The 21,646-nt window shown below is 40.0% G+C and overlaps 1 protein-coding gene across 1 annotated transcript in view; it reads right to left on the bottom strand.

Annotated features, from left to right (window-relative positions):
* The window catches only part of Pten (phosphatase and tensin homolog), a 64,640-nt gene that overhangs the window by 16,854 nt on the left and 26,140 nt on the right, over positions 1-21,646 (bottom strand). Inside the window, exons 5-7 of the mRNA XM_051146944.1 lie at positions 13,268-13,312; positions 7,426-7,469; positions 5,396-5,634 (exon numbers count right to left, since the gene is read on the bottom strand). Coding sequence (XP_051002901.1) covers positions 5,396-5,634; positions 7,426-7,469; positions 13,268-13,312 — 328 coding nt within the window. The remainder of the gene's footprint in view (positions 1-5,395; positions 5,635-7,425; positions 7,470-13,267; positions 13,313-21,646) is intronic.

Genomic DNA, 21,646 nt, shown 5'->3' with positions numbered 1-21,646 from the left:
ATGGCCGTTTTCAAGCAAACTCCCGCTGTGCATACTGCCACATGTTTTAAGGATGAAGTCACTCTGAGTAATCAATCATACTAGTTATTATAAGATACTTCTCAAGAGGAATTTCTCAGTCTTATTGAAACAGCTTTACCATACTCAGCTAAATTTACTGTGATGAAAAGAAGTTAAAAGTGCACCCGCCGTTTCACTACCATTCTGACCACCAGGGAAAAGAGTGATGCCTTTAAGGTTTGTTTTATGTTTATCCTCTGTTACTAACGTGCTTTGCTATGACATTTCTTCACACTTCCTTCTGATTCACTTCCCTTCCCCAAATAGCTCCTCTTCTGCATTTACACCAAGCAGCTGATAACACTCACCGTCCTCCCTAAGACCCCTTCCTGTCCTGAAGGCCTCCCTTCTGGTTTGAGGGCACACACCTCCAATCCAGGTTCTTCACACGGAAGAAAACAAGCTTTTCCTGATAAGGTTTGACTGAAAATAATGACTTCCAGTGCCATTCTTTTCTAATAAGTGCCATGATCTCATTTTTCTTTACACTTGAAAGCTTTAGGAAAATTAAATAGCAAAAATTTTAAGGAAATACAGAGTATTATATTGGCAAGACCACCTATCTTGCCTTGTTCTCCTAAACTTGGCAGCGACAGCAGTGGGGGAGGTGGGGAACGGGGGTTGGGAACAGGGGATGATAACCTGTTTAAACACTATTATTATTTGCAAAGAAAGGCATTAAAACTGAGGAGCCTTTAAGAACTATCAGCAAAATGAACCTTTCAATAAAGCCCATAAAGAGGTCATATTCTCAAAGACTTTCACAGTTCCTTTTCCAGTTCAGAATTTGTAAGCTTGATAATATACAAAGAAATTTGTATACTCTAACTGCTGTCACAAACTATACAATTCTGATCACAACAGTTCACTTTTCTGGGCCTTTATATCATCTATAAAGAAGCATTTGTGGGGTGGGGATATCTTAAGGCTATTTTATCTGTATCTGGCTTTCCAACAGTATTGCAGCTTAAAATGCAAATACACCTATTTAGTAAAACACAGCTTAGCCAACAGCATCTGTTCATAAATTCTTTCTTGTTTTTAAGTAATCAAAAGGGTAGAGGTAAGAAACATGTTAGGATTCTCCTTTAGGTCTGTGCATAATTTATCTAAAAGGCTGTCTAGGTATATTAATTATGCATCAGCAAAGTACAGTAAATCCTACTGATGTGGCTGGAAGATGCTAAGTTACTTAAAGAGTCTCAGTATAATGCCAAAGCTGAGCATCAGATGTGTCAGCCACATCTCTACCCATGTGCTCTCCTCTGCATTTTCTATTTACATCTCCACTTGGGGGAAATGGCAAGAGAACAGAGAGTGTCTGCTGCCCGGAGCAACTCTATGGAGGAAGAAGTGAAGGGGAAAAAGATAGGATGTGTGACAGCAGAGCTTAGAGAAGCCTAGACCATCCAAAACCGTTATTTGTCCCAGGTGAAATCCTTGACTGAACTAGTTAACAAAACAAAAGTCACGTAGTTACAGGATGAAGGCAAGTCACACAGGGCAGAGGGTGCCGCTAATGGGAGAGAGGGTGCCCATGTGAAGGCCCTAGGCTCAGTCCTCACCATCACAGAAGAGTGGGGAGAATGAGAAAGAAAAAGAAAAAAAGTCCAATATTCGAGGCTTGCTGCAGGAGAGATGGCTGAGACAGTCACGGGACTTGGTCAAGTAATTTCACCTTCTCCTCCCAGCCTGACATTGTTCTCCAGGGCGGAGGGCCATAAAGTGTCCCAAGTGCCACTTACTGCATTTGAAATTTTACTGCCATCAGTGCAAGTTTCCACCAAATACATGCACAGTGATAAAAAACAAATGAATAAATAATCAGCAAATAATCTAGGGCCCTTTTTGAAAAGGTCAAAAAAATGCTTTCAAACTGCTGACATTCCCTTGCCTCCCCCCCTCTCCCAAGCCCAACCACTAAACTAAGTACAATTTTTAAACCCCCTTGAAGAAGAAACTCCCCCTGGGGCTAGGGAGGAGAACCTACAAGCACCAATTTACTAAATCAGCATAATCTATAACTGCATTCCCCCCCCCCACCCCCAGGTAGGGTTTCTCTGCAGGCCTGGCTGTCCTCAACCTACCTGCCTCTGCCTCCTGAGTGCTGGGATTAATTAAAGGCGTGCACCACCACACCTGGCCCTATAACAATATTCTAAATGTTTCATCTTTACATCAACAGATAAATGTGGTCCTTAACCCTCTTCAAGGAAATTTCTCTTTGCAGCATTAGGAGACTATTACAGCAAACAGCAATAAATCAAAATACAGAGCTGTGGAGCCCAGTACCAACTGAGTGATCCACAACACAACTGCACCTGCAGCTCAGGGATCACCCAGAAGGGGGGTTAGAAAGACTGTCAGAGTCTGAGGATCAGAGAGTTTGCTGTGAGAATTCTCCTAGGAATGGCAGAAGCCACACCCATAAAGTTTCTTCAACACACTGCCCAAAAATTAGCTGAGCAAAGAGGACAAGACATGTTAGCATGGAAGGGAGACAGCTCACCAGGCCTCAAGCCTAGACAAAGATCTGCTGGCAACTATAGAATGTTGAGAGGGAAGAGCAACCAACTGGTTACTCAATACCAAATGATAGGCCCTGAAAACATGTATGTGCAGGCAGTTCGATATGCACATGTGTATGTATGTATGTCAGTCATACTCATCATATGATTTTATTTTAATTTTTTTTATTAATTTATTCTTGTTACATCTCAATGTTTATCCCATCCCTTGTATCCTCCCATTCCTCCCCCCCCATTTTCCCATTATTCCCCTCCCCTATGACTCATGATATAATTCTATTAGTTTCAAAAATTGTATTGAGAAAATCTCAATGTAAAAAAAGGTAAATAAAAATGCTCTGTAGGTATGCATTACCTACAGCACCTCTGGTTTTCCTGTGCTGGTGAAGGTGGATGGCCTTTCTGCCATGGCCACTCACTGCTGCACTGCGTAGCAAGACCACATGAACCCTTAAAAGAGCCTCATCTACTGTTGTGAAAAGTTTTCCTACTGATGAACACATGTCTTAAATCATAGCCTGTGCAAGATTTGTCACACCCCCCCAAAAAAACAAAAAACAAAAAACAAAAAAACCACACACCAAAAAAAAGAAAACCAAAACAAACAAAATCCTGCTGCTGTGAAAAACCCAAATCCTTGAGAGCCAAGACTTTCCAATCAAGAGATTATCAAGAGACTTTGTCAAGAGACAGGAGCAACTACGAAGCTCTTCCCTGCACACAGGTCCACTAATATCCTGTTCACTAGATAAAACACCAATTCTGTCAAAAAGTTTAACACTTTACCTTGAAACCAAAAATGGACCATAATTGTTAGCCACACAGCTAATAATTCTAGAAGACAAAGTAATACATGAATCTTAGAGATTTTATCCGACACAGCCTACTTTAACTGGTAAAAAAAAAATGTGTATGTTCCATATTTCATTCATACATGAGATGAGTTTTCTTAATCTATTTCCACCAAAACTACAGTAAGACTAACAATGGATTGCAAGGATGATGTATAATATACAAGCAAACCTTCAACATGTTTTTAAAAGTTGTGTAAAAACAACTCTCTCATAAACTTCACTACTGAGCAAAATAAACCATTTAGATACTTGCTGCTTCCAAGTAATGGGTACTGATTTTTTTAAAGGGGGGGCGGACATAACTTTTTAGAGGTTCCTTTATATTCTGTTTTTAAGTCTGAGTGCAAATAGAAGCTATAAACAAAAACTTATAGTTATGTACATACCATGACATGTTAAATGACAGAACACTTACAGAGTTCATCAGAGGTGAAGAGTCTCTACCTCACATCTGATATTCTGGCTCATGACTTTTTCATTGTGTTAAAGATACAATTTTATGAGCTCACACCAATAAAGAGTCCTTTGACATCCTTATACAAACTCAAGAGTTACAAAGACAGGGTTTGAAAACGGAAGGTGAATAAGTACAGGATCCAGGACCGCTGCAACCACAGAACTTAATGTGATGGGTGTGGTCATCTCTACTTATGGTCCAAAGCTGAGCTAGACAAAAAAAATTAGGCCTCACAAAAAGAACAAGAATGGAGTAGAAAAGGAGGGAGGCGAGGGGAAGGGGAGGGGAGGCGAGGGGAAGGGAGGGGAGGGAGGAGGAGCAGAAGTACAAATTTAATACTAGAATCAATTCTCAAAATTGTCTTACTCCCTAGAGCAGCCACATCCAACCTTCTGACACTGCAAAATGATGTTGTCACTTACAAAGTCCACACTTTAGAACCACGCAACTGAATTACAAAAGGACTGCAAAACAACTCAGTGTTTAAATAAGCTTGTGATCTGGTGTTGGGCCACATTCACTGCACTATAAGCTTCTCAATTTATTCGAAGTACTTTAGGCACTATCCTTGGAGAAGGAGAAATGCACAAAAATTTATTTCTATTACTATCCAAAAGAAATGGGTCCTCTGAAAAAGCATCACAGGAATTTGCTTTTGCTTTCATTTGTAATGCAGACAAAACATGTCACTCATTTTCAACCATCTTTAGTTTTCTGAATAATCAATGAATCTTTGATTAGTTAACTATACTAATGAATACTCGTATCAGAATTTTTTATTTACTATCAAATTAAATACCATATTTTACTAGGTAACGGCAATCAAGCTGTCACCTAAATACATTTTCTTTTTGTGTACGCCTCTGAAATTTCATGATTATAATTTTTTATTAATATGTGCTTTTACTTAATCAAACCTTATAAAGATTTGAAGTATAGTTAATGGTTAAATTTGCTATTATTATTAGAAAGTAGCAACATGAAGAGAAAAATTAAATGAACTGATTACAAATTTTGGAAGTGTTGGGCACATTTCTGTAATCATAGCACTTTAGAGGCCAGCCCCAACTATATAGGGAGATCCTATCTCAACAAAACAAAAAAGGATTTAAAAATAGATATTTATTAGCTTATCTCTTAAATGGGGAGACGTACAAAGAATTGTATGAGACAAGAAGAATAGGAGCGGACCCCTAGACTGCACAGCACAGCAAGAGTCAGCGGTACATAATACTGTGTGCCTAGCAACTGCTCCAAGTACCTCCCCGTGTTCTCGGTACAGTTAAGGAAGAGGACAGGGTTGCCAAGGATGAGGGGTCTTCTAAGAGTACTGGACTGTGGTAACAACAATGTAACATTTCTCAAAGCATCACACATGTACTGTGAGCAGATCAGGCTTTTATTTTTCAGTTACACCTCAATAAAGCAGGAAGGAGAAGTTTCCAAATAAATTCTTGGGTCCACAAAGAGGAAAAGGGAATAAGTAAACCGCTTACCTTTTTGTCTCTGGTCCTCACTTCCCCATAAAAATCTAGGGCCTCTTGTGCCTTTAAAAATTTGCCCCGATGCAATAAATATGCACAAATCATTACACCAGTCCGTCCCTTTCCAGCTTTACAGTGAATTGCTGCAACATGATTGTCATCTTCACTTAGCCATTGGTCAAGATCTTCACAAAAGGGTTTGATAAGTTCTAGCTGTGGTGGGTTATGGTCTTCAAAAGGATACTGTGCAACTGTTACAGAAAAGATAAACTCATGTAAGAAAACACATCTCCTAAATTTTTAATTCAAAAATAAGATAGCTTTTAAAATGTTATATATAAACTTCCTGGTACTTAAAAGTCTAATTTTTAGGGAAATTTAATTTACTGCTTAGTACCCCAGTTTTTTAATGACAAGTCTCTAATTCTTAAATGTGCTCATTAGACAAGGTAACAAGCATTGTGCTCCTCACTCCAAAGAGGAGGAATCTGCTACATGAAGGGAACACATCACAGCTTATCAGTACAGCTGAACCCAGATGGATGTCACACAGGCCTCTTGTCAAGCAGTAACTTCTAACAGAAGGAGCAACAACAGACATCACCACATCATCGCAGAATGTGCTCTGACAAAAGTGTAGACTATTTATTCACAGAGTCAGCTATGGAAAAGACCAACTTTTCTATCTCATAATAAAATTACCCAGTGACTGATTTTTAAAATGGTCTCAAAAATATTGTACAATTATATAATATATATATGTACACATTATATATACATACAAACTATTATATACATGGCTTGAATCTAATTACTCACAAAAAGCCTACAATTGTAATAAAGTTTACCAAATTGAGTGTCAAGAGGCTTTTCACATGAATTAAGATTTCTTCGTTCCCTGCCATCAAAGCTGAGGTTTGTGAAGGTATTGCTGTCTAGAGCCAGGCTTCGTCCTATCATACTGATTACCTTACTAATATTTGTCTTAATTCTACTCTATTAAGATCCTTAAATCCTGACCAGAGTGGCTCAGTTTGCAAAGGGCTTGATTAACAGATCCGAAGCCCTGGGCTCATCCCTGTGCCGTGTAAACATACAGCTGAGGATGCACAATTGTCTGTAATGACAGCCAATACTTGAAGGATCAGAGGACCACCCGATGAGTCACCCAATGAGCTCAATATCATTCAGAGACAGACCCTGTCTTAAAAACATTAATAATCCTGTTGATACTATTGTTCAAATTATCTGCTACATGTGAAAAACTATGACATATCCTCAACTAAGCCACCATAAAATGGTACAAGAACAATCCACTTAATCCTTTTGTGACAGGAAAGTGTCTGGTAAACAATGGCACACTGCAATTACAGACAGATGGCAAGCCAACTTTCACTTACGTGTCTGCTTAACTGTGCTTCCAACCTCATTTCCCCGGTGGCACACAAAAGCATTCAAAGTCTGTTAAAATGTGCATTTCAAACTAAGTGACCTTCACCTGTGGCGTGTTTCCTACTGAGCAGCAGCCCATGTCTGTCAATCCCACGAAAGAAACACTCTTAGTGAACTGCTCTCCCTGAGTCCTTAGTGCCTCACAGTTCTCAGGTGATGGATCAGCTGGTGTGGACGAGCACACATGGCTCATAACACTCACCTTCTCTTGCTACCATCGCAGCCTCTGGGGGCTGAGAGAGAACTAGCACAGCTGCTTTCCCCTTTCCTAGCCACACGTCATTCTTCTGTACAGAAAAGTGACAATGGTTCTGCTTTCTTCCTGTAATTGTTTACAATGGCACCCTGCCTCCTAGTTTAGTCTAGTGACTGCTCCTGGGTCTCAATCTACTCTGCAATTTAGTTTTCCTAACAACTGATAGGTCTATTTGACCTAAAGAACAACTCTGAAACTCCACTCACTTTTGTAAACTGCCAGGAGCCATTCTTCACATTTGTATCTCAATAATCTAGATAATTACCACTAGGCAGTAAAAGACAGTCTACTGGTCTTACATTACACAATGTACTGTGGTTGTATTTATACATACCTCTGCAGTTAAATTTGGCGGTGTCATAATGTCTTTCAGCACATCTACAAGAAAGTTTAAATGTGACATAAAGTTACCTTTCAGACTTGGAAGGAAGAGTATTAATATTACCAACACTTATTCAGCCCTTATACCATGCCAGGCATTGTGCTTCGTGTTTTTGTATTCACTATTTCACTTACTTTCAAGAATTCTGAAGTGGGTACTATTATCATTCTTATTTTATAATTAAGGAAACCAAAGCTTAATAAAAGGTTAAATGCACGCATGAATTTGTGACATCAACATGTACCACTGTAAATTCAATTGCACTGATCCTGTAGATTTCTTAAAGACTGTACATGCCTTTAGAAGTTATTTTTTATTTCATAAAACCCGTGAATAGCTACTTCCAATATTATCTTTACATGACAATCATATATAATCTTAAAATGTACATGTTTTTAAAAAGTGAAAAGAAAATGTAAAAGGCAACTGAATGCTTACTAAAAATGTAAACCGGAACCTTTATTCTTTTATACGCAAATATCATTGTTTTCAATGATGTCTCAAAGTACAAATTTTAATATCAGATCACAACAAAATAAATACATAAAGCCAATCAGGCTAGTAAAATGCTGGTACCATTATAAGGCATACACACTATCATTTCCATAACACTAATTGCTATTATGCAAATGGCTTACTCAAAATTAACAAGCTATGAAATAAACATCAATAGGTTCATTGGCATGTCCTATATACTAGTGCAGTCAGCAGCATCCTGGTGACTCCAACTACAAACAAATTCAGACATTCAGGAGTTAATAAATTGCACAGGCTGTGGTCCTAGCACTTGGAAAGTTGTGACTGACAGGAAGACTGTATCTTTAAGATTAGCCTTTGCTATACACTAAGTCCTAGGCTAGCCTGGGCTATACAAGACCCTGTCTCAAAAAGAAAAAAAATTACTGAAAACAAGTTAGCATTTTCAAACAAAGTTCCATTACTCTAGCCCACATCCAAAATTTCCCCAGTCAAAACTATATAATCTCAACTCTAGCAGAAACCGATTTGAGGTTGCTCAGCCAAGACACCTGCAGTACAAAGCCAGGTTTATGCTGAGCACTAGCTAGTCACCACACTGCGTACTGGGGACTCAGGTAACACAAAGGATATTCTCCCCTATTGGTTTTTTGAAAACTGAAAATTTTTGCACACTGCAATAAAACTGAACCAAGACTCCCAAAGAAGCAGTGGCAGATCTGCATTGTGCATCTGGAATCTGTGCAGTTCCTCAACTTTAAGGTTTCAAAACCAAATTCACATGAAGATTGAACAAATCATACATAAACTACAGACCACTGGATTCCTAATATCAAATGAGACAGGGAGAACTGACACATACACAAAAAAGCACATTTATATTTTCTTTTCCCCCTCCCTCTTCGGTTTTTCTGAGTCGGGATCTTATATATCCAAGGCTGGCTTTGAACTCCTCTTCCCTCCTCCCTCCACCTCCCAAGTGCTGGAATTCCACGCAGGGCAGCCAGGCTCTCTCTCCTGAAGTGTGCAGTAGCCAAGAACCCACAGTGGAGCATACACAAGGAATCATGGAGACACTCAGGACATGAGATAGGAAGCCAGGCACATACCCTAAGAATCTGGTCCTGTCAATGTTTAGTAGAATACAAACGTTAGTTTCCCGCAAGTCAGTTTTCTTAATCTGCCACACTGTCTCAGGACCTAAATGTGCCTGGTTTGAGGTAAGGTCAGAGAGAGCACTTGCCAACCACAGGTGAAGCAGGCTACACTCCATCAAGAAAGAGAGGAGAGAAGAGAAGGGGAGGGAAGGGGAGGGAAGGGGAGGGGAGGGGAGGGGAGGGGAGGGGAAGGCAAGAGCCCCACCCCTGAGAAAGACAGAGGGAATACTCTCAAAAGTTTAATGAGCACTATTTAGGATGACCATCAGAAAACGGTTTTCATGTATCAGTTAAGATGATGCCATGGAAAAGAAAATAATGACGACTAAATATCTACAAGATAAACACACTTTGATAGATTGTAAAGTAATTGTAACATCTGTGTTTTCATCATCACAATCACATGACAGTTTATCCCCATTGTATATATAAGTAAAGCTAAGAATTAGAAAGGCCTCTAAAATTTTGACTAATCACACCATGCAACATGAGCTTCGTCTCCCTGGTCACCAAAATCGAACAACTTCTACCACCGTTTCATTCAACATTATAAAAACACTCAAAATTTAAATGTAAAAGTAGTGACAAATTTTATTCAAAGCCAGCACTAACAAAGCAGTGCTTGTCACTGAAGACAGACCCAACAGTTAATTTTGGAAAGGAAAAAAAAAAGAGTAAGCAGCTCTTTGCAAAAATGAGCATGGACGGGTTCTGCGTGGAGGACATGCTGGGGCGCTTGTATAACAGTGCACAAGTGCAAGGATTGACAGGGTAAAGAAGACCTCCACCTTAGCTAAGATCTCTGGTACTTCCAAAATTCACATGGGAGTTTCTTTTAGATTTCATACGGCATGTTATCAGTAAGTCACTCAACTACTAAAATGAAAGATAGCAAATAACAATTGGGCTTTTAATTTTTCTTTATACTTAAAACTAAAATGACATTTTGTCCTTACCTTAAATTGGCTTATATAAAAAGAGAAATGAAAGAGATGTTTTCCAAAGTGTTCACAGGAAGTAGAGGAGTGAAACTAATAAGAGAAGTTTGCAGAGGACTTGCCACAGGTAGGAAGCGCTCCTCTTTACTCTAATGAAGCTATCTCTGTTTTACAAAGGCAATCTTAGCAGATAAAAACAGCACACTTAAATGCTTGCCAAGTATGTCAAATATTGACTAAAATTTAAAATGTTGTATTCTCTACATGGAGAAACAAAAACTGAAAAATCTCATACAAAACTAAATAATTAACTAATGTTGTCCTTTCTCAAAATACTTTAGAGAATGTCCAAGGAAACTCAGAGGTGAACTAGTGATGAGCTTGTTAGTGGTCTTCACCCTGAATGACACTGGTGCCATAAAGATCTCAGAAACTACCAGGGATGGGTGTGTGTCCAGTGAAAAATGCTTTAGAATCTTCACAGTCTACATTTTCCAAGAAAAATTTACATGCTACATATAATTCCTAAGACAAAAACAAATAAAACAAAAATACCTGCTGTTGCTGGTTTCACTTGCCTAAAACCAGATGCATTGTAGACAGGGGAAAGGGTGTTACTCAAATTAAAACAACTTTGTAGGTGTTGAAACTTTTGGAGTGAATAAAATGTGGAGAAATTTAAAAAAAAAAAAAAAAAGAGCCTGCTGGTATAAACAGTGGGTAATCTGTTACCATAAACCATACCCATGTGTCCTTGGCCGCCTCACTTAACTGCCCTAGACCTGACTCCCTACCTGTGGGATGAGAAGGCTAACTACTAAATGACTTCTCAGGTCCTCTGCCATTCTGAAAGCCTTCATTCTAGATGACAAGGGAGTAAGTTAGTATGCACTAAAGTCTATTCTCAACCAATAAAGAGATAGTTCCTGGTGATATTGGGAATCAATTGCTTAGAAACATGGGGTCAAGTTCCTAGGCTTTAACCCAAAGTAACCTTGAACTATACTAAAATAGAACAAAGGAGATAGCATAAACCCAATTCCTAAATTCTAGAAGCAGGAAGCCACTATACACAGGAATGAAAAGAATTTCCTCCCTATCCTTTGGATATGTTAATCAGGCATAAAATTTCAACACAGGCAGCATGTGTCTTCTAATGTCTTTCTACTTCCCTACTGGGACTCTCTAAATCTCCAAATCCTGACAATGTGAGTCCAAAATGATTCATTTAATAAATCCCAGCTTTCAACGGTTCTTGTCCTTTTTTCAGTCAACTTCTGAATGCAGCTGTTCAAAACACAGTTTTGTGGTTCTCTTATACAATGCCTATTAATTACTACAACCTCACCTAAGCAGCACACACCACCACCCGCCATATTTCAAATGCCACTATGCTCTCAACTCCTGACTTGCCATGGCACATCTCCCAGCCTAAGATAACTCCTAAGGATTTTCATTAGTAGAAGAGCCACGGAAATATTTCAAGATCTTCAAATTTATGTCGGCAATTGCGATCTCAAAATTAAAAGAAATAAAACAGAAACGCTTGTTGTTAGTCTCACAGGTATATAACAGGCAGGGTATCAGAAGTTAACGACAGTTCACACATCTGGTCTTTACAAAACCTTCCTATGGGGCCCAGTTACTATATCTACTGCTCATGTCTATGATACTTTACCTAACTTTCACATTAAGCTATATGCTATTTGAGAACTGCAATTATCCTTATGAGCACTGTATCTTCATGTTTTACCATGACAAATGGGATGGCCCTAACTAAATGGCTGCATCTTTCTGAATCTGAAGTCAGCAAAAACTAAGAAAAATAATATTGATAACTACTGCACACAAGTACTTCTAAGTCTCATCAAAACGGAAATATCTAATCAAAGACTGAAGGAAAAAAGCAGCGCCCAGCACTCTTAACAAGGCACAGAAAACCTTCCATCTGTCTAGGTAAAAATTCAAACACCCATTAGAAGCAGAAGAGATAATACCAGCTTATATTTGGTAAAATCTACAGAAAATGGTAATTGTTAATTGGCATTTAACATTGCATAAAATCCTGCTGTATAAATCATAGATATAGAAAACAAAAGGACATAATAGAAAAATAGTGATGATATTTATTTGTTTGTTTATTTATTTTGAGGCAAGGTTTCTCTGTGTAGCCCTGGCTGTCCTGGTCTTGCTTTTTAGACCAGCCTGGCCTCGAACTCAGAGACCCACCTGCCTTTGGCTCCTGAGTGCGGGGACTGCAGGCATGCACCACCACGCCCAGCTACTTATTTATCTTTTTTTTTTTTTTTGATTGATTCATATCACATCTCAATGGTTATCCCATCCTTTGTATCCTCCCATTCCTCCTTCCCTCCTGCTTTTCCCCTACTCCCCTCCCCTACGACTGTGACTGAGGGGGACCTCCTCCCCCTGTATATGCTCATAGGGTATCAAATCTCTTCTTGGTAGCCTGCTATTCTTCCTCTGAGTGCCACCAGGTCTCCCCCTCCAGGGGACGTGCTCAAATATGGGGCACCAGAGTTCGTGTGAAAGTCAGACCCCACTCTCCACTCAACTGTGGAGATTGTCCTGTCCATTGGCTAGATCTGGGTAGGGTATCTTTTAAATTTTTTAAATGCTCAGTGTTTGAGGAAAATAAAAATGGTCTTCAAAGACAAACAAAATGGAAGTTTTGGCCTTTCGTTTTCTTTTTCATAGCTCTATTCCAAAAGTCAAAACAGAACAACGGTTTAAAAATGGGCCAACAACTTTTTTCTAATGGACAATATGTAAAATACTACACTAGATAACTAACCAATGCTGGGTAACTTATTTGAGTAATACACAGAGAACAGTCACATAGCTGCTTCAGTGAACTGACCCCCAACACTAAGGAAACAAAGTCTCTACCTTGGAGTCTGCTTCCACAGAAGCCATCATTAACATTAACAGCAGCTCTGCTGTGGATTACATTTCAAATTATCACATGATTATGGGCTCGAGGATGGGCTAGGTGCCAAGCCCTTTAAAGCAGATCAAGTAACATAAATCTGTGCCAGCACTGTTGCACCAGCGCCACACTTTCTACATTCAACAATCCTCTCCGCCAGACTTCTTCAACTGCTTTGGGGAATCCAGGTCTATCAAAATTATTTTTAATCTCCAACAAGAAAATAACTTTTACTTAGCTATTTTAACAGACAAATATAAAAACATACTTACAGATTGTATATCTTGTAATGGTTTTTATGCTTTGAATCCAAAAACCTGAAAATGAAACAAACAAACAAAAAGTCACCATTAACATAAATGAGCTAACATTTCAAATTACATCAATATTGTGCAGGACTAAAGCTGATTTATTTACCGTAATCTCAAATACAATTAATAACACAAATACATATCCCTTTATTCACTGATAGTGACTACATTACACAGATTTATACAATCTGAAGTAAAGTCAACTTTATCAAAAACTATTTCCATATCTTATGTATTCAGCCCAATAAATTATGATAATGCTTTGAAAAGGCAATCTTTGCAGTTCCTAAATTCACCTAGCTCATACTGACTTCCATGAAAATGGTAAGCAACCATGTACCTTTTTAAAACTTGGTCCTCTAATTTAAAAAAAAAAAAAAAAAAAAAAAAGATATTAGGAAAGTACAAGTAACAATGTAACCCTGCAAAAGTTTATCACACATTTCCTTTGTCCCTCCCAAGCATCACAGAGACAGAACTAACATTTTACAGAAAAGGCAAAGGGTCTACAGAGACCATGAGACTTGCCCGTGGTGTGCAGCCGTAAAACTAAAACAATATTAGAGACACCAAAGCACTTGCTACATGCCAGGTACTATTTTAAGCCTTTATGTATGTAAATCTGTAATGAAAGACTCAGCAAGGTATAATGCTGAAGAACCAATTCTGAGACAAAAGGAGAAAAGACAGTCCCATGTAGCCTGGGCTGGTCCTGGAGTCACTATGCGGTGTTAAATATACCTCATGCTCCTACCTCCATCCTGGATGCTGGGACTAGGGGTGTGTCACCAAGCTGGGTTTATGCAGTGCTGGCGAAGCCTAGAGCCTCAAGAACACATTCTACTAGTTAATTTCATCTTCAGGCCCAATGAGTTTCCAAGATGAAAGGATAAATAGCTAATAAAATTGACTTAAAAAAGAAAAGGCTCAAATTGAACCATACTTGTCTTTATGTAATTTCTCAATGCAAAATACATCACAAGAAATAGATGGCATAAAAACAAAAAGACAAAGACACTGCCATTAACAACACTAGCTTCTTAAAAACAACTATACAAAGTCTGATTTTCAGGAAAAATTACTTCCAGGCTAGAAAGCTATACCAAGACAGACTATAAATCAAAGGTGAGTATATATAAAGGCATTGGTTAAGCAACAAGTCATTTGTTTGACACACACTAACTATCTCAGTAAGTTTGTAAAAGATGTTGAGAGCAGAAAATCATGAAAGGAGATGAAAGGTTCTAGGAACTGAGGACCCAACTTGAAAAAGAAGAAATGAGAACTCCAAAAAGGACAGTAATGGTCCAGGTGGTGGTGGCGGCGCACACCTTTAATCCCAGCACTCGGGAGACGAAGGCATGTGGATCGGTGTTGAGTTTGAGGCCAGCCTGGTCTACAAAGTGACCCAGTACAGCCAGGACTACACAGAGAAACCCTGTCTCAAAACGCGTGCGCACGCACACACACGCACACACACACACACAGAGAAACCCTGACTCAAAACGCGTGCGCACGCACGCACACACACAGAGAAACCCTGTCTCAAAACGCGTGCGCACGCACACACACAGAGAAACCCTGTCTCAAAACGCGCGCACGCGCGCGCGCGCGCACACACACACAGACACACACACACACACCGGTAATGAGCATCTCAGGCTGTACAAAGGAAGGCAATTACTTCAGAGTTGGGTAGAACAGGAGGGTCCAGGAGAGGGAGAAACTGTGCTTAACCATGGTGACATTTACAGAACTGGGGACATGCTTGTTAATAAACTAAAATCAAAACCATTAGATCTTTTGCAGATATAGCATGGTTTTCAGTTTTGTGTTTTATGGGATGTCTGTGTGTGCAGCCAAGTGTGTCTCCTTGGCTTTTTCTTTGCCGTTGCTGCCTCCTCTTCCCCCTCCTAATCCCCTTTTTTCTTCTTTCTTCTTCTCCTTCTGGTTTGTTTTATCCCTACTCTAGTTTCCTTTTATTTTATCTTATTTCATTTTACAGTATTCTTTCTGGATACCTCTGTTCTTTAAGAGAGAGAAGAAAAAGTGTGGATGTGGACAGGAGGAGGTGGGGAACTGGGAGGAGTTGGTAGGAGAAACTATAATCAGAATATATTGTACGAAAAAAAATCCATTTTCAATTAAAAAAAGAAAATTAAACAGTATGCCAACCTATTTGTATCATAATCAGATAACAGAAGTGGGCATATCTTTGGAATACATTATAAAATTAGAAGAAAAATACAGCAAAATATTATGGACTTACACTTCTTAACCACTGCAGTTTTTCTTTTTAAAAAATCTTGGCTAGTTATTTAGCAAATAATTCTTTAAAGGAAACTACAACTCTGGAAATGTCAGGAAACCGGGAGAAAGTGTTCGTGTAATTTTAGAATTCACGTCAGACAAGGAAGGAAGTGCTGGCCTAGTGAGATATGATGCCGATCTCTGAACATTTCAAGTGCTTCACTGAATCAATAGCCTGTGAATCTACAACCCAATCTAAAAGAAAAAATCCAGAGAAGATCGACTCTCAGTCCACGGTAACTAATAAACCATTCTAATTCTTCTAAGGATAGAGAGAAAAATGTTATTACTTTTTAAAAGACAAAAGATGAAGTCATACTTTGATGACTCCATAAAAACCCCACACCCACTGAATGACAAGGTGCATGTGTGTTACCACGACACACCTGTGAAGCCAACACACAAAAGACAGCCAGGTCTATAGAATAAGTCTGAAGTCAGCCAGGGTTGGAGTGAGAGAGAGACATTGTCTCCAAACAGCATCGGCATTCGCAGTAACAAAGCTGTGGATCCAGTAGGGCTCTCTAAGATTCTCTTTTGCAATGAGCAAATTCTTCAAGACAAAAAACAATTTAGCTGCAGAGACCTCACACAGAGCTCAGCTTTAAAACATGCATACACTGTGGTCAAAATGGAGGAGGGAGTGCTCATAGTTGAACTCAGGACAGCGGCGAAGTGGTATATAGGGAGGGACACAAAAACAGTATCAACTGAAGGTTAGAGGTGGGGCAATAGAACAAAAGCAAACTGGAATTCATTCCATAAGCTTAACTGTTGTACAATATCAGAAACAGGAAGAAAGCAGAGATCCCTAAAACTTTTTCACTTCTCTATATTCCGTCCAGTAGAAAAATGCCTCAGTCAGCACTAGTAAATATATTAACAATTCCTCTGAGTTAAAAGTTTTTTCTACCTGATAAATTAAGCAAGGCTAGTTCTTGAAGATTATTTAACAAACAGTCAGAAATTATATTCCATAATTATATATAATAGTAAAGCAGAGTTAGCAATCAGTAATTTTGAACAAAAGATAACCTATCAATTTCTATTATCAATGCTAATCTGAATCTAATGTCCTAGAAGGGAAAGGTACTATAAAGCTGTGTCTACAAAAGAAATCAAAGCAGTTTCCTCACAGAAACCATTAAGGGCAAAACACTCTATAAGAAGAATAAGTTAAAAAGAAAGTCCACATACAGATAAACACCAATGTGTACACCGTGCCCACCTAGATTTATAAACAACAGAAATTAACTGTCCAAAGCTCTGGAAGCTGGAAAGTCCAAGAGTACAAAACAAAATAAAACAAAACAACAAAGCTTTTTATATCTAAACTGTTACAAAGATCTGAAAAGGGGCAAGTTGAAGAATCTCACAGGGAAAGTCTGCTATCTTTATGCTGACCAGTTCCCAAACACTAAAGGCGTTCTTTCCTGTCTTTCACTCTTTGTTAGACCCTGAATCCTACAGAGTGGGAAGCAAGACCTCACTGGAGAGGCTGAGAATTCAGACAGACACCAGAATGTGGGCAGGGCAGGAGCAGAGTGCATACATAGCAAGTGTTCAACAGCAAGCAACCGGCAGCCCCTACAACCTCCTGGTCTGCTTCCAAAACACGAACTTCCTAAGAAGCATTGCTCCTTCCCGATTAAGTTAAAGACACTTTCTGTCACTTGCAACCAAGAACTTGTAATTCTTTTCTGTTTGTTTTGTTTAGTTTTTCAAAACAGGGCTTCTCTGTGGAGCCCTAGCTGTCCTGGAACTCTCTCTGTAGTCAAGGCTGGCCTTGAACTTGGAGATCCGCCTGCTTCTGCCTTCCTAGTGCTGGGATTAAAGGTGTGCACCACCACACTCAGCCTCATAAATCTTTTTTAAAGAATATTGCCTATAGTGTGTTTTAAGTTAGGGTTATTGAAATCATAGCTGTTTCCCTTTCAACATGATTTCTTAGCTATTATGTGAGCCACAGAATAAAGAAGCCCTTTAAGGATACAGCACAGCAGTTGAGAGGGTGGGGAGAGGGGGTGAGAAGGAGTGCCGAATATCTCAAAGAACCTGATTACTTAGGCAAACACCGCTTCCCTTACTGTCCTCTCAATAGTATCGCCACATTTGGCCCAGCCTTTTAAGTCTGACACAAAAGAAAGGCCAAGGGTGGGGGTGGGGGTGGCAAGAAAACAGTTCGTTCCAAAGAGAAATGTACCAACTTGCCTACAGATAGACAAGAGCAGAGGGGTGAGACTCTCAAAAGCTGCACAATTAACTAGCCCGTACTTGGAGCAATTCTGACACGCACACCTGCGCTACTCTCTTCTCCCCGTCCTACCCTGTTGAGCCTTCACTTCAACTTGGATGCCTCTGTGTGCGTGAGGTTGCTTGCATGAGCATTAACTATTTCTTATGAAATAAATCTAGATAGGCCACGAGAGTGAATTTTAAAATTACCTTTATCAACATAATTAACATACACATTTAAAATGCTAGAAAGGTGTGGAAGAGGAGGAGGAGGAGGTAGAGGACAAAGAAGCCACCACCCACAAAACAGGGAGAGAAAAAAAGAGAGATAGAAACAAAAACAGCTAGAGAAAAGGACAGAAAAGACAGCACCAGAAACTAACATTCCCCAACAGCACTCACAGAACCCCTCCCATGTGCCCACCCAGGTCTGGGAGTCTAGGCAAATGCTGACAGTTTCCAGGTACGCAACACAGAAAACCCACTAAGAAAGCTGGGCAAACTTTGTAAAAGAGAACTGATTTCCGGAACCTCAACTCTTAGAAGATCTAAATTCATTTTTTGCCACTTCTCCCTCACCACACACAAAACTTACAAGCTTGGATGTACAAGTGTGCATATGCACCCCCCAAAATAAGAAGGGGGACCACTCAAAGGAGGAAAGTAAGTCAACAAATAACCTCTCGAAAAACCAGACAGCAAATTTACTAGACAAAGATATTTGGCTTTAATGATGCTCAGAAAGCTAAAGAAACACATGGATAAGATCAAGAAAATGTTGAACAGAAATATCAACAAAGTAAAAGAAAAACAAAACAGAAAGTTGAGCACGGTGGCATACAGTCCAAGCATTCAAATGGCCAAGTCGGGAAGATGGAGTTTCTGAGTTGTTAGAAAGGAATGGGGGCCACTAACAAGCTAGCTCAGAAGGTCAAGCCACCAAGCCTGCAGAGGGATGAGCTCAATCTCCAGGAACCATGTGGTGGAAGGAAAGAGCTGTAAGTTGTCCTCTGACCTCCACACATGTGGCATGGTGCAAGTACAGCTGCCGCCCCCAAGAAGGGAAACAAATCAATAATATAATGTTAATTTCTTAAAGGAGAGAATTCCAGAGCTGGGAAGATCCTTAGTTGGTAAAACACACTTCTCAAAGGCATGAGGACTGAAGTTTGGGGCCCCTGAAGCCATACAAAGAACAAGTACAATAGCACACATTTCCAATGCCAATATCGGGGGCTACTTCCGAGGCTACTGTTTCCCTCCACAACCAGAGGGCAAGTTCCTCCTGCCGGAGATACCGCTTACTTACCTAACTGAGCTGATGCCTAACTAGAGGCTTCACCATGACTGACTAGCATTCATGGTGCTGGAAGGTACTTTGCACACTACTGAAGAAGTAGTTACCAATATAACCAGCTACAAACTCTGTGACCTTCAACTGAGTTCTGCCTGCGTGCAGGCATATATACGGGTCCCACAGTGGCACAAATGTTATGGGAATAACCAATCACTTCTTAAATACTGGATTTAAAGCCCATTCCATAAGATGGAACCCATGCCTGCCATGGCTAAAGTGGCTGAGAATTTGAGACTAGACAGGTCACGGGCCCAGGGCAAAACCTACTGCTAATTCTGTTAAAGGAACACAGAATATTTCTGGCGACACACTGCTCTACCCATAGATGAGTAAGTCACTCAGCCCTCATCTGATGAGCTTCTTTTTGCAGTAGATGGTGATTAACACAGAGACCTACAAGTAAACAGTGTGCAGGCTGAGACTTTGGAGCACTGGGTCCTAAACGAGATGTCTTTGTGGACCTCTTCCTCAGGGCTCAGGCTCAGGGCTGCTCAAGAAGAGGAAGAACAATGACATCAGCTAGAGGAGTGAATGGCTGACTCTAAGCAAACAGCATCTTCCAGGCACAATGGGAGGAGATTTGAGCACAAATGTTATAGAAATAACCAACCACTTTTTTTTTTTAATTGGACTTAAGGTCTGCGGCATAAGATGAAACCCATATCTAACACTGTCAAAATGAGGCCAGCAGCATGTTGCTAGATAGGTCATGGACCCTAGGGGAAGACCTACTACTACTGCTCTGCTAAGTGGACACAGCAATAGAGTGAGTCCTAATGACTTACTGCCACGCTGATAGGTCAATGCACCACTCAACTCTCATCAGAGACGCTTCTTGCAGATGGCAATGAACACAAAGACCCACAACTCATCAGCATGCAAAGAAGAAGACTTCAGAATGCTCAGCCCTAACTGATATTCTGTATTACAGGGATCTATGTGGAAGAGGGGGCAAAAAGACTGTAAGAGCCAGGTGATGGGTGACTTCAAGGAGACAGTGCTTTCTAGACACAACAACACGGCAGGTGCACAAACGACCTCACAGCAGCTGTAACAGCAGGCACAAGACCTGTCTGTGCAAAGTGAAGCCAAAGTCCCAGCATGCAAGAGAAGAGATAACCAAAGCCCCATCCCTCGTTGGGGAGCTACTGGCAATTACTACTGAGAGGGAAACTCGGTTTTCTTTAATGGTGTAACACACTCCAGGGCAGGCACAACACCTCGTAGTCATTAGCCAACACTAACTGGAACTAATGGGGTGGGGGTGGGGAGGCACAACATAAAGCTGGGTGAGTAGAGAGGTTGAGGGAGATCTAGGAGCTGGGGTAGGAGGGTAACTATGGCCAAAACACATAAATTAACTTATTGAAGAAAACAAACTTGTGAGACACCATCAATTGGGCTAACTTATGTATCCTTGAGGGGTCCAGAAAGAGATTTGCATAAGTATACTCAAAAACATCTCAAATGTGATGAAAAATATAAAGAATCTGTGGCTCAGAGTAGTAAGGCAGATGGTAATCAAACCATCAAAAGACAAAGACAGGCTGAGGATATACCTCATTTGATAAGAGAGTTTGCCTAAAACACAAAAGGCCCTGGGATGTACCCACAGCTCTGCATAGACTGTTCATGGTGGTGCACACCTGTAATCCCAGTACTAGCCAGATGGAGGCAGGACGATACGCTATTCAAGGATAGCCTTGCATATATTACAGAGCTCCAGGCCAGCCTGTACTATGTAAGACCCTGTACTCTAAAAACCTAGCCTCAAATGCAGAATGAGAGAAGCAACTTGTCACAAAGAAGCCTGGGTATCCACAGATTTTTTTTCCCCTCAGAATCTTAAACAGGAAATAAGAATACAACAATGTTTAAAGTCCTAGATTTAAAAAAAAAAAAAAAAATCCAGCAAGCTGGGTGTGGTGGTACCTGCCTTTAATCCCAGTAGCAGAGGCAGAGGCAGAGACAAGTGGATCTCTGAATTCTAGGCCAGCCTGGTCAACAAAGATAGTTCCAAGACAGCCAGGGCTATTGCACAGAGAAACCCTGTCTCATAAAAGGAAGGAAGGAAGGAAGGAAGGAAGGAAGGAAGGAAGGAAGGAAGGAAGGAAGGAAGGAAGAGCGAGCCAGCAAATCCACCCTTCAAAAATGAATAGAGACATTCCCAGAGAAACAAAAGTTATGGAAACTTAAAAGAAATGCTACAAGGAGTCCTTCAAATAGGAATAAAAGAACACTCAGAGCACCAAAATTTGCCCCATCCTCAGAGGACACATTACACTGCATCCTCCTTCCATAGTAGCTGCCGAAAACTACAGGGACAGCAACAAACTACATATACATTTTTCCTATACATATTTATTGATAATAGTTTAATAAACCAGGCGCAGTAAAACATTAACAACACTAATACTGAAACGCAACAATGTTAATGC

This window comes from Acomys russatus, chromosome 5 (genome assembly GCF_903995435.1).
Source record: "Acomys russatus chromosome 5, mAcoRus1.1, whole genome shotgun sequence".
Taxonomy (NCBI): domain Eukaryota; kingdom Metazoa; phylum Chordata; class Mammalia; order Rodentia; family Muridae; genus Acomys; species Acomys russatus.
The sequence above is the reverse complement of the archived record's forward strand: the minus strand, read 5'-3'. Positions and strand labels throughout refer to the sequence as shown.